This window comes from Crocodylus porosus, unplaced genomic scaffold (genome assembly GCF_001723895.1).
Source record: "Crocodylus porosus isolate Cpor-Errol unplaced genomic scaffold, CroPor_comp1, whole genome shotgun sequence".
Lineage (NCBI taxonomy): Eukaryota > Metazoa > Chordata > Crocodylia > Crocodylidae > Crocodylus > Crocodylus porosus.
In genome coordinates, this window is record NW_017728893.1 from 1163361 (window position 1) to 1175016 (window position 11656).

The 11656-nt window shown below is 58.3% G+C and overlaps 2 protein-coding genes across 3 annotated transcripts; one reads left to right on the plus strand and one right to left on the minus strand.

Moving 5' to 3' along the window:
* The first annotated feature begins 300 nt into the window (after positions 1–300).
* RBM8A (RNA binding motif protein 8A) lies at positions 301–4444 on the plus strand. 2 transcript variants are annotated; one of them, XM_019555979.1, is made up of 6 exons: positions 301–411; positions 647–706; positions 1352–1429; positions 2193–2329; positions 3008–3144; positions 4063–4444. In XM_019555979.1, the coding sequence occupies exons 1-6, from the start codon at positions 351–353 to the stop codon at positions 4106–4108; spliced, it is 519 nt and encodes a 172-aa protein (XP_019411524.1). In that variant the 5' UTR covers positions 301–350; the 3' UTR covers positions 4109–4444. The 2 variants fall into 2 exon arrangements, with proteins under 2 accessions (XP_019411524.1, XP_019411516.1); XM_019555971.1 differs by having other exon boundaries at positions 302–417.
* A 1716-nt stretch (positions 4445–6160) lies between these two features.
* LOC109324103 (gonadotropin-releasing hormone II receptor-like) lies at positions 6161–10114 on the minus strand. Its single transcript, XM_019555992.1, has 3 exons — positions 8772–10114; positions 7746–7950; positions 6161–6802 (listed from the first exon to the last, which is right to left on the minus strand). The coding sequence occupies exons 1-3, from the start codon at positions 9366–9368 to the stop codon at positions 6306–6308; spliced, it is 1299 nt and encodes a 432-aa protein (XP_019411537.1). The 5' UTR covers positions 9369–10114; the 3' UTR covers positions 6161–6305.
* Positions 10115–11656: the final 1542 nt, after the last annotated feature.

Below are 11656 nucleotides of genomic sequence, written 5' to 3' on the forward strand. Positions count from 1 at the left end.
CCCTGGCGTCCTGCCCTGCCCTGCCTGCTGCTGGGCTGTCTCAGGCACGGAGGGGACCCCACCATTGAGGAGGACAACAAGGCCTACAGCGGGCCCTGAAGGGTTGCTATGGAGACCCCAAGATGGCACCCGTCGCCAGCCTGACGCCCTTCTCCAAATGGCGGCGCTCGCCGCCTGGCAGCGCCGTTGCGTCATCACACTTCCTCCCTCCTCCGCATTCCCTTCTCAAGATGGCGGCGCCCAGCAGGGGTTTCCGCTCCATAGTGTGATGGCACTTCCGCCCCACTTCCCGACATGCCTTGCAGCACCGGGACAACTTCCGGGCGGTAGCGGTGGCGGAGAGGGGCAAGATGGCGGACGTGTTGGATCTGCACGAGGCGGGCGGCGAGGATTTCGCCATGGACGAGGATGGCGACGGTACCCTGGGGTGACCCGGATGTTCCCCCCCGGCCGGTTCCCCCCCCCACCCGGTTCCGGGTCCCACCGGCCTCCCCTCGCATGGGGCTGGCCTAGTCCCGGTTCTGGGTCCCACTTTAAGCCTTTTCCTGCCGGTTCTGGGCCCCGCCCTGCCCGGTCTCCTCCCCGCGGGACTCGGTTTGGTTCTGCTCCGGCCCCCCCGCGCTGACCCCTTCGGTCTTGCCCGCAGAAAGCATCCACAAGCTGAAGGAGAAAGCCAAGAAACGCAAAGGCAGAGGCTTCGGCTCAGGTAACGATGCGGCTGCAACCCCCATGGCTCTGTCCGTCTGCACGCGGGAACCCCAGTGCTGCCAGAGCCTCCAGTGCAGTCTCCAGACTGGTGTCTGCTAGTTGCTCACAGGGCAGAGCGGGGGAGGGGCTGGGGGTGTTGAGGGCACCTGGGCTTTTCAGCTGTGAGCAGATCCCTTTGTCTCCCGCGTCCGTCTGTCCAGACCCTTCCCTACCTGCAGCAGACATGCCCAGGGTGCTCGGTTGTCTGCCCCGTGTCCCTGCACAGCGGAAAGTGTGTGCAGCCACGCAGGGCAGCTTGGTCCTGCTTGGAGCAGGTTTCCTGGTCGTTAGGGGCTGGAAGGGATCTTACAGATTGGGTCCAGTCCCCCTGTACGTGGGCAGCAAAGACCGCTGGGATCACATGACCCCAGGGTTGAACTAGATATGATCTCTTGAGGTCTCCCACCCTCATTTTCTATGATCTTATGAATGCGTGTTTCCCTGCATCATTACTGTTATAGGCTCTTTGGGGCAGGGTCTCTGGGCGTGGAGACCTGGTTTGCACCTGCAAGCTACGGTGGCTGGCGGTGGGGTCGCCGCGCAGAAAAACCGTCACTAGTTGTCTGAAATGATCCACGTTTTGCTTTTCTCCCCCTGTGCCCAGAGGAAGGCTCTAGGGCTCGAGTGCGTGAGGACTATGACAGCGTGGAGCAGGATGGGGATGAGCCGGGGCCTCAGAGATGTGAGTACTGCTGGGGATTCGTTCTGGGGTCTTTGGTGAGATAAGTGTCACACGAGGTTGCTTTAAGGAAGAGAGGAGCCAGGTTTATCGTTGAAGTGGGGTCCAGTGGGTAAAATGCTGGACGGGGACCAAGGGACTGCTAGGGTTATTTGACCCCAGCAGTCTTTCCTGCCCAGCGCAGGGGGCTAGACCTGATGATCTCACAAAGTCTCTTTCAGCGCCTATCTTCTGTGAACCTGTGAGATGTGGGTTTTATTCCCAGTGCTGCCACTACGTGGCTCTCTGACCCCAGGCAACTCAGTGCCTCAGTTTCCTCCCTTGTAAAGTTGTGAGAGATGCTGATAAGAAGCATTCTCTGAAAGCCAGGTATCACTGCTGTCACCATTGATGCAACACACAGAGCAACTTGGCTGTGCTCATGGGATGTTGGGATTGTTCTAGGTCAGGATTCAGGTTCATTGCAGGGGTCTGGGGCAGAAACTTTTCATGCTGCTCTGCAGCCATTCTCATTAAGGGGTAAATGAAGTGAAGAGCTGCTGTTGCCAGGGGCATCGAGCACCTGCATTCACTACTCCTCCATTCCTCCTCTCATAGCTCCACTCCAGAGTCTTCAGGCAAACAGATTACAAGCTAACCTGGATGAGATGTGGTGGGAGTGGGGATGTCTTTCCTTGGTGTAGCTGTGAAGCTCTGCACGTGCAAGTTCACTAGGGCTGTCAGACCAGGCATCTGGGTAATGAGCGCTGCTTCCCTTTGCCTGCAGCGGTGGAGGGCTGGATTCTCTTTGTCACGGGAGTCCACGAGGAAGCCACAGAAGAGGATATTCACGACAAGTTTGCTGAGTACGGCGAGATCAAGAACATCCACTTGAACCTGGACAGGCGGACGGGCTACCTGAAGGTAGGGGCCGGGCAGGAGAGGGCTGGCTGGGGTCTCTAGACAGTTGTGGTCATGTCTTTGCCCTGCTACAGACTCTCTGCGTCTGTGCCAGATCGTTTAATCTCTGTGCTTCAGATTCTTGCCTGTATGATGTGGGGGCAGTGGGCCTGTGAGGTGCACAGCTTCGTCGGACACGGAGCCCAAAGCTGCACTTAAACGGGCAGCTGCCCCTTAATGTTTTCATACATGTGATTTGGGCAGGGTGAGGAGACTGAGTGTGAGCACAGGGATGCTGGGGTTCTGCTCTCAGCCTGACGGGCAGTGGGTGCTGCTGGTAACAGCAAGGGGTGCTTGGCTTCTCTCATGGGATCCCTATGAGATCTCTTACAGTTTCACAGGTGAATCCCACATGGGAGCTTATCAGAGAGATGTGCTGGGGAGGCTTCATACTAAGAAAGAGCCTTGGAGAGGGGTTGGGTACTAATATGGGTCCCCTTCCTACACCTGTCTGGGAAGCCCCTGGTTCAAGTGAGGAGTTCAGGGCAATAGCTGGAAGGGCAGGGCAGCAGCGTTGCCTCTCAGGCTTGCATTCCTGACACTGGTGACCAAGTGGGGAGAGGGGCTGTGGGAATTGGAACCCCAGGGGTCTACTGCCGGGAGCCAAGGTGAGGGTGATGCCACTGTCCTTGTCTCCCGCAGGGATACACACTCGTTGAGTATGAGACCTACAAGGAGGCTCAGGCGGCTATGGAAGGGCTGAACGGGCAGGAGCTGATGGGGCAGCCCATTAGCGTGGACTGGTGCTTTGTCCGGGGACCACCCAAAGGGAAGAGAAGGTGAGAAAGGGCCACATTCTGCTGGGCAACTCGATCCCCTGCCAGGAGCCAGATGGGTCCAGGATTGTCCCATTGTCTCTGGAGCGGGGAAGCACACACTCAATGGGATAGACCAGGTCTCTGCTTCTCTCGCTTTGACCTGAGTCTGGGCACAGTCTGTGTCCTTGGGGCTTTTGTTTCTAACTGGAAGGCGGGTAGTCTTGTCCTACAGACCAGGCACCAGGCTGAAGTGCAAGCAGGAATGTGGCAAGGTCTCTGTCCCCTGCTATCACATATGCAGTCCCCTGGGAAGTGTCCATGGGGCAAGAGATGGGTTTGCATCTCCTGAAATCCTTACTGACCCATTTGGGAGCCAGGATGCTTTCCCCACGGAGCAGTGACCCCCCTCCTTCCCCAGCTACAATCCCCATGGAGCAGTGCTCCAGGGAGCTCAAATGGGACATGGTCAACTGTCTTGGCTTGGAAAGGTTGAACCTCTGATGCACGTGATGGGCAGGATCCCTCTTGTTCACACCCCCATGCTTCTTGGAGAACAATGCCTCGTTGTCTTTGGTGAACTGCTAGATCTAGAAGCAGTTGTCACTGCTCCCATTATACTCTGAGGTGTTTTGAACAAGCGCCGCCCAGAGGTGGTACAGTCATCTACCCTAGAGGTCTTCAAGAGAAGAATAGACAGTCACCTGGCTCTAGGGTTATCTGACCCCAGATGTCTTTCCTGCTCGTTCAGGGGCTGGATCCATTCCAGCCCTATGATTCTATGATTTAAACAGCTGTTTGTTTCTATGCCAGAAGTGGCTGCATTTCAGACTGTCCCTCTTACGTGTGGTTTTCTGAGCGCTTGAAGAACTCAAGCTTGTTTTGCTTGGGTTAGAATGAATGTAGACCTACCTGTGCCCACTCTGCCTGTCTGTCTCACAGAGGAGGGCGCAGACGGAGCCGCAGTCCTGACCGGAGACGACGCTGAAGTCTCACTGCTGGAGTGTTTGTTGGCAGTAACATGGTGGAAGCTCCCTGCACAACGCTGGGCCTGGAACATCTGTCCTGAGCCGTCTGCGCCCCCGGGTCTCTCTTGTGGGCGATAGGGTTTTCACCCGGGATCCTGTTTCCTGCAAGAACATCTGCTAGGCTTTAAGCTTGTGTTTCAAAACCCCTAAGGCTTTTCATTGTTCCTGTTTGGGCCCCCTCAGGCAATGGGGCCAGTCCGAGGGAAGCTGGGGCACGGGGCAGGGCTGGTTTGGGAATGAGAAATGTTACCCACAAGCTCTGAATAAAAGCTGGGGTATTTTTTTTTTTTTAAGTCTTCACATGTGGCCCTGCCTGTGTCTGTGAGGGGGTGCTGGAGAGTCTGAGGGGAGGGTGTCTCCCACCTGTGGGCCCCTCTTGGCCTGCGAGCTGACATCGGACAGGTTACTGTGGCCTCTGAGTGTCCCCTCTTGTGGCCCCTGCAGCACTGCCTGCCCAGTCCCTCCCTCTAGGACTCTTGTGCAGCTCTAGGCTTGTGTCGCTGGCTGCTTGTGTGGCTGAGTTGTCTGAGCCTCAGTTTCCCATTCTGTGAAATGGACATGGAGGCTTTAGGTGGGTGTTCTGGGAGCACCAAGGTGCTGGTGATGGGCTGAAACAGTGGGCCTGTGCTGGGTGGAGAGATGCTGCACGTGTGTCCAGGCCCAACCCAGCCTCCCCCCTTCCTCTCACCCCATGCTCTCTGCCTTGTCTTCAGCCAGAGGTACTACCCTGAGGGTTGCTTCCTTGCTCTGCTCTGGCTGGGAGGCCACCTGGCCACTGCCCCCTGGGCTGACTCTGGAAGTTCATCGGGGGCACTGGCAGCTGGACCTGGGGTCGGCCTCCATCCCATGGGTGTTGTAACCATCCCTGTACTGTGGAAGGGAGGGGGGCTCTCTCCAGTTGCCTGTTGGGAGCTTGTTTCTTGTCCTGTGATAACGTGTGCTGCTCACAGGCTACTACGGAGCCCAGAGAGTGTCACAGGGCAGGTAACCCCAGCCCCCCAGCTCAGACGAGGAACTCATCTTGCCTGGGACAGCCACCCTACTCCTGACCCCCATGCTCCCCTCTCCCATGTACAAGTTCTGGCTCCTTGGCTGAGTCCTGCGTTGGAGGGGTGAACAGTGGGTACTGAGCCGTGGTGTGGAGGACTGGGGTAGAAGAGGCAATGTGCATGCTTGTGCACTGGGTGTCAGCACTGCATCTGCCACCAGACACAGTTCTGGGTTCATCCACTTCTGCTCCTCACCCACCTGCCCCTGAGCCAGCTCAGCATTGCCTTTGGACTCAGCCCGTGCGCAGAGGATCTTGGTTCTGCTGAGTCCCTCTCCCCATGTGGGGACACCTGTGCCATGCTTGGACCTAGCCCCTGGAAATCAAATCTGGAGCAAGCAGGGGCTGGAGACTAGCTCTCATTACATCCTGTAACCTCTCCTCACTTCTGGAGTTAAAGTCTTACTGCCACATGGTGGTTTGAAGGCCTTTGTTTGTCCCTGGCAGCTGAACATCAAGGCGGCCCCTGAGTTTGTAACCACTTGAGGCTGTCCCATGCATGGGTACTTTCACCTCTGAGTAAAACACCCCCTGGAAGGAGTGGTCCGTGCTTAGTGACTGGCCTGAATCACAACCAGTGGCAACTTCATACCAAGTAGTTTTTTGGGGGTGTGAGGAAAGCACCAGTTGAAGGACCCCTTGAGAGCAGCAGGCTGGATTCCTTCAAGTGTTTTGAGGCATTGGAGGTGAATGGAAACCCCCCAGCACTTTTCCCACTCCTTTAAGAGATGGGGAAACAGGCACAGAGCAGCAAGGTTGTCTCCCAAGGCTTCTCAGTGCCAGCCAGGACTTGAACCCAGGCTGCCTGACCTTGGTTTGGGCCTTTGTGCTGGCAAAGACTTGTAAGGGCTCAGGCTTGTTCTCTACATCCCACCTGCAGCCCCCACCAGCTGGGAAGCTGTCATGGGCAAGATGGCAGGGTGCTTGGGGCTCCCCCCCCGCAGGCCTTCGTGGCACTTAGGAGGCTGAGAAAATAATCCAGATTTATTGCTAGGTGTGTAAGTGATACGGTGACAGCCCTACTGGTTACCTCTGGGAGGTGCCACTTTGATTGTTCCTCCCCAGCTGGGAGGCAGCTATGAGTCCAGACCAGAGATGCCAAGGTCCTGTCACATGAAACTCTCCACCATCCTCCTCCGGCACAGCTCGCATCTCCTGCTGGGTGGGGCTGCGCCCGCCGTCACCTCCATCTCGTACTTGCCAGAGCCCTCATGGCCCTCGCCAGCTCTCCGGGTGGGCACGGCCGTGGTGGAGATGCGGAAAGAGCCGGTCAGCATGGAGGTGGCCTCGGGCTCCTTCCCGCGGCGGGTGCAGCGGCAGGCGCGCCAGATCTCCCTGCGGAAGTGCACTGTGAAGAGCCCGTAGATTAGCGGGTCCAGACAGGCATTGAAGAGGCCGAAGAGGAAGAGGATGTGGCTGAGGGAGGGCGGGACCTTCTCCCGGGTCAGCATGTCTGGGGAGAACCAGTACCAGATGCCTAGGAGGTAGTAGGGAGTCCAGCATACGATGAAGGTGAAGACAATGACGATGGACATCTTCAAGGTGCGCAGCCGGGCCCGTGGGATGTTGTTGCAGGAGCGGCGGAGGTGGATCTCCTGGGAGGAGACTGCAGAGGAACGAGGGGGGGAAAAATGGGCAGAGAGGAGGTCACGTCTAAACCGATCCCCTGCTCAAGGCAGGATCAGCTCTGTCAACCATCCTGGCCCAGTGTCTGTCCAAGCTGCTCTTGGACCCCCCCAGGGAGGGAGACTCCACTGCTGCTCTAGGTGCCTGTTCCAATGCTCAGCCACCCTCGTAAAAAGTTCCTCCTCCTCTCCAAACTCAGTCTCCCCTGCTGCAGCTTGAGGCTGTTGCTCCTAGTCCTGTCCCCTGTGGCCACAGGGAATAGCCCAGCTGGGTGGGCTCTAGAATAGGGTGAAATGAGAGGATCCCCGCAATGGGGACCAGTTTCCCCCTTCCTGACCCAAGCCCCCATGGTCACTGCAGCTCATGTTAACCAACCCTGGGGGGGCGGGGGGTGGGGTGGCAGAGGACTCTGTTCACATCTGTCACTGCCTGGGGAACATGAGAGCAGAGACGTGGTGGGTCGATATGGCACGAGGGTCTGAATCATGGCCCCAGTGCTGGAGGAGCAAAGGGGCTGGTTCCCTGAAGCTGAACACTGAGGCCTGGCTTTACTTTCTCCTCTGAGGGAGATGGGACATGGATGTGGGGGAAGAAAGAAAGGGGGAGAGCCCAAAGAAAGAGAGAAAAGAGCAATGACAGGAAAGAAAAACGGGAGGGGAAAATGAAGGAGAGGAAAAGAGAAATAAAGAGTAAGCAAAAGGAAGGATGCGTGCGACTGATGGAAAAGACAAAGGGAACAGAGAGCCAAAAGAAAGGCCTGCAGAGATGATGGGGAAGGGAAACTGAGGCAGGGGACATGCCAATGCATGCAGACATGTACAGAGATGCAGACATACAGCTTGGTCCTTGGCACCCACGTGCAGCCCTAGCTCCTTCCCGTCCCCTCACGCCCCCCAGTACGGTGTCAAGTGGCGCTGGCTCACCACAGGCTTTCTTCATCTTGCCCGAGATCTCAAGGAGGATGCGGGAGTAGCATAGCACCATGATGAGCAGGGGCAGCAGGAAGAGGCAGGCGAAAGTGAACATGTTGTAAAGAGTCTCCTGCCAATGGGCGCTGAAGCTGCCCACTGTGGCACACTGGATGAAGTAGCTGGGCCGGGACCGACTCACTGTGTGGAAGACGAAGATCTGGAAGAGATGCCCCGCGGGCCCCCCAGGCTGGCAGTCAGCTCCACATCCCCAGGAGGTCCAGCCTGTCCCACCTCCCTGCCTCGGTGTATACTGGAGCAGACCACCGGCCCCCAGCCCTGCTCCCAGCCCATGTTGGACCAGACAGGTCCAGTGGGTCCCACATCTGTATCTCCTTCCTATATCAAGAAAGACCAGGGACCCAGCGAACGTCCTAGCTTGTCAAGATCCATCCATGCCGGCATCTGGCTCATTCCATCTCACTCTCTTCCCCAGGGAGAAAAAGCATCTACCACAGCCTGGCATAGCTGGATCTTGACCACGCAAGAACATAAAAACTGCCACAAATTGGGTCCATCTTGCCCAGTCTCTGGTGTCACAGCAACAGAGAGCAGATGCTGAGAGGGAGGGTGATCTGGGTCTCACCAAGATGTTTTCCCCTGTTCCTCTCTTGCAGCCTCCAGCATTTAGGATCTAGGAAGCTCTGATGCAGAGGCCGTGCCCCTCACTCCTGTGCTCAGTATCGACTGATGCCCCTTTCCTCCATGAACGTGTCCAAACTCTTTGTGGACCTAGCTATGTATCATCACCCCATTGGCCTACCTACTCTGGCATCTCAACAGGGGTCAGCCTCTTGGTCTGCCTAGTCTGGTACCCCTATGTCCTGCCCACTGCCCCATACAACCCATATCCCATCTCCGGCCATAGGACATAAGGCTACCCATACTCCATCTCCAGCCGTGGATTTAGTGCCCCCCACTACCCATACCCAAAACCATTGGGAATCTTGCCCCCGGGGGCAGCCATGACATCTCCCCTACCTGCGGCAGTGCCAGCAACACACTGAGGCCCCAGGCTACGCACAGCATGGCCTTGTTCTTTTTCTTGGCGTCGCCCACGCCCAGCGGGTTCAAGATGGCGGCTCGGCGGTCCAGGCTAATGACCACAGTGACGAAGGCCGAGGCATACATGGCCACCAGCTTGAGGAACATGAGGGCCCGGCAGGCCACATCACCCGCATACCACTGCACAGTGACGTTCCACACCGCATCCAAGGGCATCACTACAAAGGTCACCAGTAGGTCGGCCGCTGCCAGGTTGACGATGAGGATGCGGACATGCGGCTTCTTGCGGTATTTCCGTGTGACTGTCCAGAGCACAGCAATGTTGAAGCAGGCAGAGGAGAGGAAGAGGACGCAGGTGATAGCCACCCGCACCTTAGCGGCGGTGGAGAATGTGGGCAGCAGGAAGATCTCCTCTCCCGGGATGCTGGCATTGAACCCACTGCTGGCCGAGCTCCCTGCTGTCACCTGGGGCTCCCCGCAGCTCTGGTTCCCCGCCACAAGTGAGCCCAGCTCAAGCATCTCCCCAGACCTCGGGCAGGCGGTGGTGTTCATCTCAGAGGCACATCCTAGCATCCTGCCTTTGCTGTCCGGAGTTGTCCCTCCTGCTGCTGGCACTGAGGCTCCAAGGAGAGCAAAGCGGCAGGGATTCGCGGTGCCGACTCTGGCTGGTCCCTGGGAAGCCCTGCTCCTTCTCGACGTCGGCAGGGACGGGGGTCCTTGGGCATGTTTTGCTGCTTGAAGGGAGACACTGGGACACTGGGGCTGCCTGCTGCACCCTCAATGGCTTTTGCTTCCGGGAACCAGCAAGGACCAGCTTTGTCACAATAAAGTTTCCAGAGTCTAAGTGGAGTCTTGCTTTTCAGCCTCCATCCACACTGCACCTGGAGGCTCTGTCCAGGATGTGGAAGAATTAACGAGCTCCCTAGACAGAGTCTCGCTGGCTGCCCTCCGGAGGTAGGTGCCCTGCTATGGTTCCCAGCTGAAGAGGCTTTCCCAAGCTCCTGTGGTTGAATCGAAGCCTTTTGTGGGGCATTGGGTGTAGGAGGCAGGTAGCCTCTGGGCTGAGCACAGTGCCAGGCTGGAGGTTTTCCCTCCAGGGTGCAAGATGTTGCTTTTTTCCAAGGGTTTTTGCTCTGAGTGTCCTCCCCAGGCTCCTCCTAAAGCAGCCTCTGTGGCCCCTAGCAAGCTCGCCACCTCCCTGGCCCAAGATATGGTGATGCCACATCCAGGTGGGTCATGCAAGGAGACCTCTGCTTCCCATGGGCCATTTCAGTCCGTCTCCTGTCCGTGGAGAGCTGTGGCTGGCAGCGCCAGGCACCTGTGAATGAAGTAAGAATTTGCATTACCTGCTGGTTTCCACCGGCCACAAAGTCCTGTCGCGTGGGGATGGCAGTTCATGGCGCACAGTCTGCTGTGTGACTGCAGCAGCACTGGGGGCCCGAGAGGTGCCAGAGACACATGGGGCCTTGCTAACTGCAGTGGCCTTGGCATTCATCACAGCTCTGGCTGCGTTCTCCCCAACCCCAGGGTAGGCTTACACCCATGGGTACGTATCTGAGACCCCCCCCCACCCTCATCTCACACAGGCAGCTTGATGAGACCCACCTGCAGCCACCCCTGGCCCCGAGCTTGGGTGGACACCAGCTCCCGGGAACCCCAGCTCAGACAAGGCTTTCTGTCACCCCCAGCAGCTGGTGCTGCCGGCCCAACACCCCTTCCCTGCCCAGCTGGGATGGAGCCACTGCAGCCATCGGTTTCTGTGCCACCTGCAGGAAAGGCCAGACCCATCGCTCTGCGAGGCTGCTTGCGAGCTGTGCAGCCAAGGTCCCTCAGCCACCTCGTCCTGACCCTACTGGGCTATTTTTAGCTTGTCTGCGGGAGGACGTGCTAGGCTGATTTATTGGCAGGGAAGAAGAGAGAGGAAGCAGAGACAAGAGGCAGGGGCTGGAGCTCCTTCCAGGTGCCCAGGGCCAGGCAAATGCAGCTGGCCAGAGGCTCCCTGGGGATTTCCTCAGGGAGTCCTCCCATCTCCCTGGGGTGGGGGGTCTTGTCTCCAGGGGGGCCGATACTCAGGTCCATGCTGCCTCTCTGGGGCAGAAGGACCAGGATTTCAGGCTGGTGGGGGAAGGATTTTGGGCCGGGGGCTCAATTCAGCCAATTCTCTGTGGCCAGGGGTTGGATTTGGTCTGTCCCCTCCCTGCAAAGCAGGCCTGTTGCTCTGTGGAGGGGAGAGCCCAGCCCCCAGGGGCAGGGGAAAGGGCAGGGGCAGGGAGCTGGACCTGACCACAGCAGCCCCCTGGATTTACCCCAATCCCCCCTAGCATGGGCTCTGTTCAGCCTCCTGGACCCATCCAGGGGCTGGGATGTGGGTTCCCAGGGCACCCCCCACCCCGAGTCCTATCTCCCTTCCTGGTGCCCCTAATCCCAGGCTCCCCGGGGCAGGCGCTGCACTGCTCTGAGCCTCAGTTTCCCCACTCAGATTGCAAACTCCCTGGGACAGCGACTGTCTCTGACCTCGTGCCATGGCCACCAGCGCTGAGACGAGGGCAGTGGCTGCAGGGGAGCCTGGCCCTGGGGGCACCACACAGATCTTCCCCCTCAAGCCAGGACACTCTCGGGAGCTGGGGTGCATGGGGCTGTACCCCAGGTCCAAGCCAGGGGGGTGGTGTCCAGTGGTTAGAGCAGGGGGGCAATGAGCTTGGGGGTCCTGGCTCGGAGCCCCAGCTCTGGGAAGGGAGTCAGGACAGGAGTGAGGTTGAATGATTGGCGCTGGGGGCGGGGGGCATGCCTGCCATGCGCTGTGCCTCAGTTTCCCTGCCCGTAGTTGGGGGGGGGGCTCAGAGGAGACCCTGCTTTCCTGG

Excerpts from the sequence above, each read along its gene's own strand:
- RBM8A (XM_019555971.1), top strand. The coding sequence starts at position 351 with ATGGCGGACGTGTTGGATCTGCACGAGGCGGGCGGCGAGGATTTCGCC. Across the intron at positions 2,330-3,007 it reads GGCGGACGGGCTACCTGAAG|GGATACACACTCGTTGAGTA; the intron begins GTAGGGGCCGGG and ends TGTCTCCCGCAG. Across the intron at positions 3,145-4,062 it reads CCACCCAAAGGGAAGAGAAG|AGGAGGGCGCAGACGGAGCC; the intron begins GTGAGAAAGGGC and ends TCTGTCTCACAG.
- LOC109324103 (XM_019555992.1), bottom strand. The coding sequence starts at position 9,368 with ATGCTAGGATGTGCCTCTGAGATGAACACCACCGCCTGCCCGAGGTCT. Across the intron at positions 7,951-8,771 it reads TGTTGCTGGCACTGCCGCAG|ATCTTCGTCTTCCACACAGT; the intron begins GTAGGGGAGATG and ends CATCTCTTCCAG. Across the intron at positions 6,803-7,745 it reads CAAGATGAAGAAAGCCTGTG|TCTCCTCCCAGGAGATCCAC; the intron begins GTGAGCCAGCGC and ends GTTCCTCTGCAG.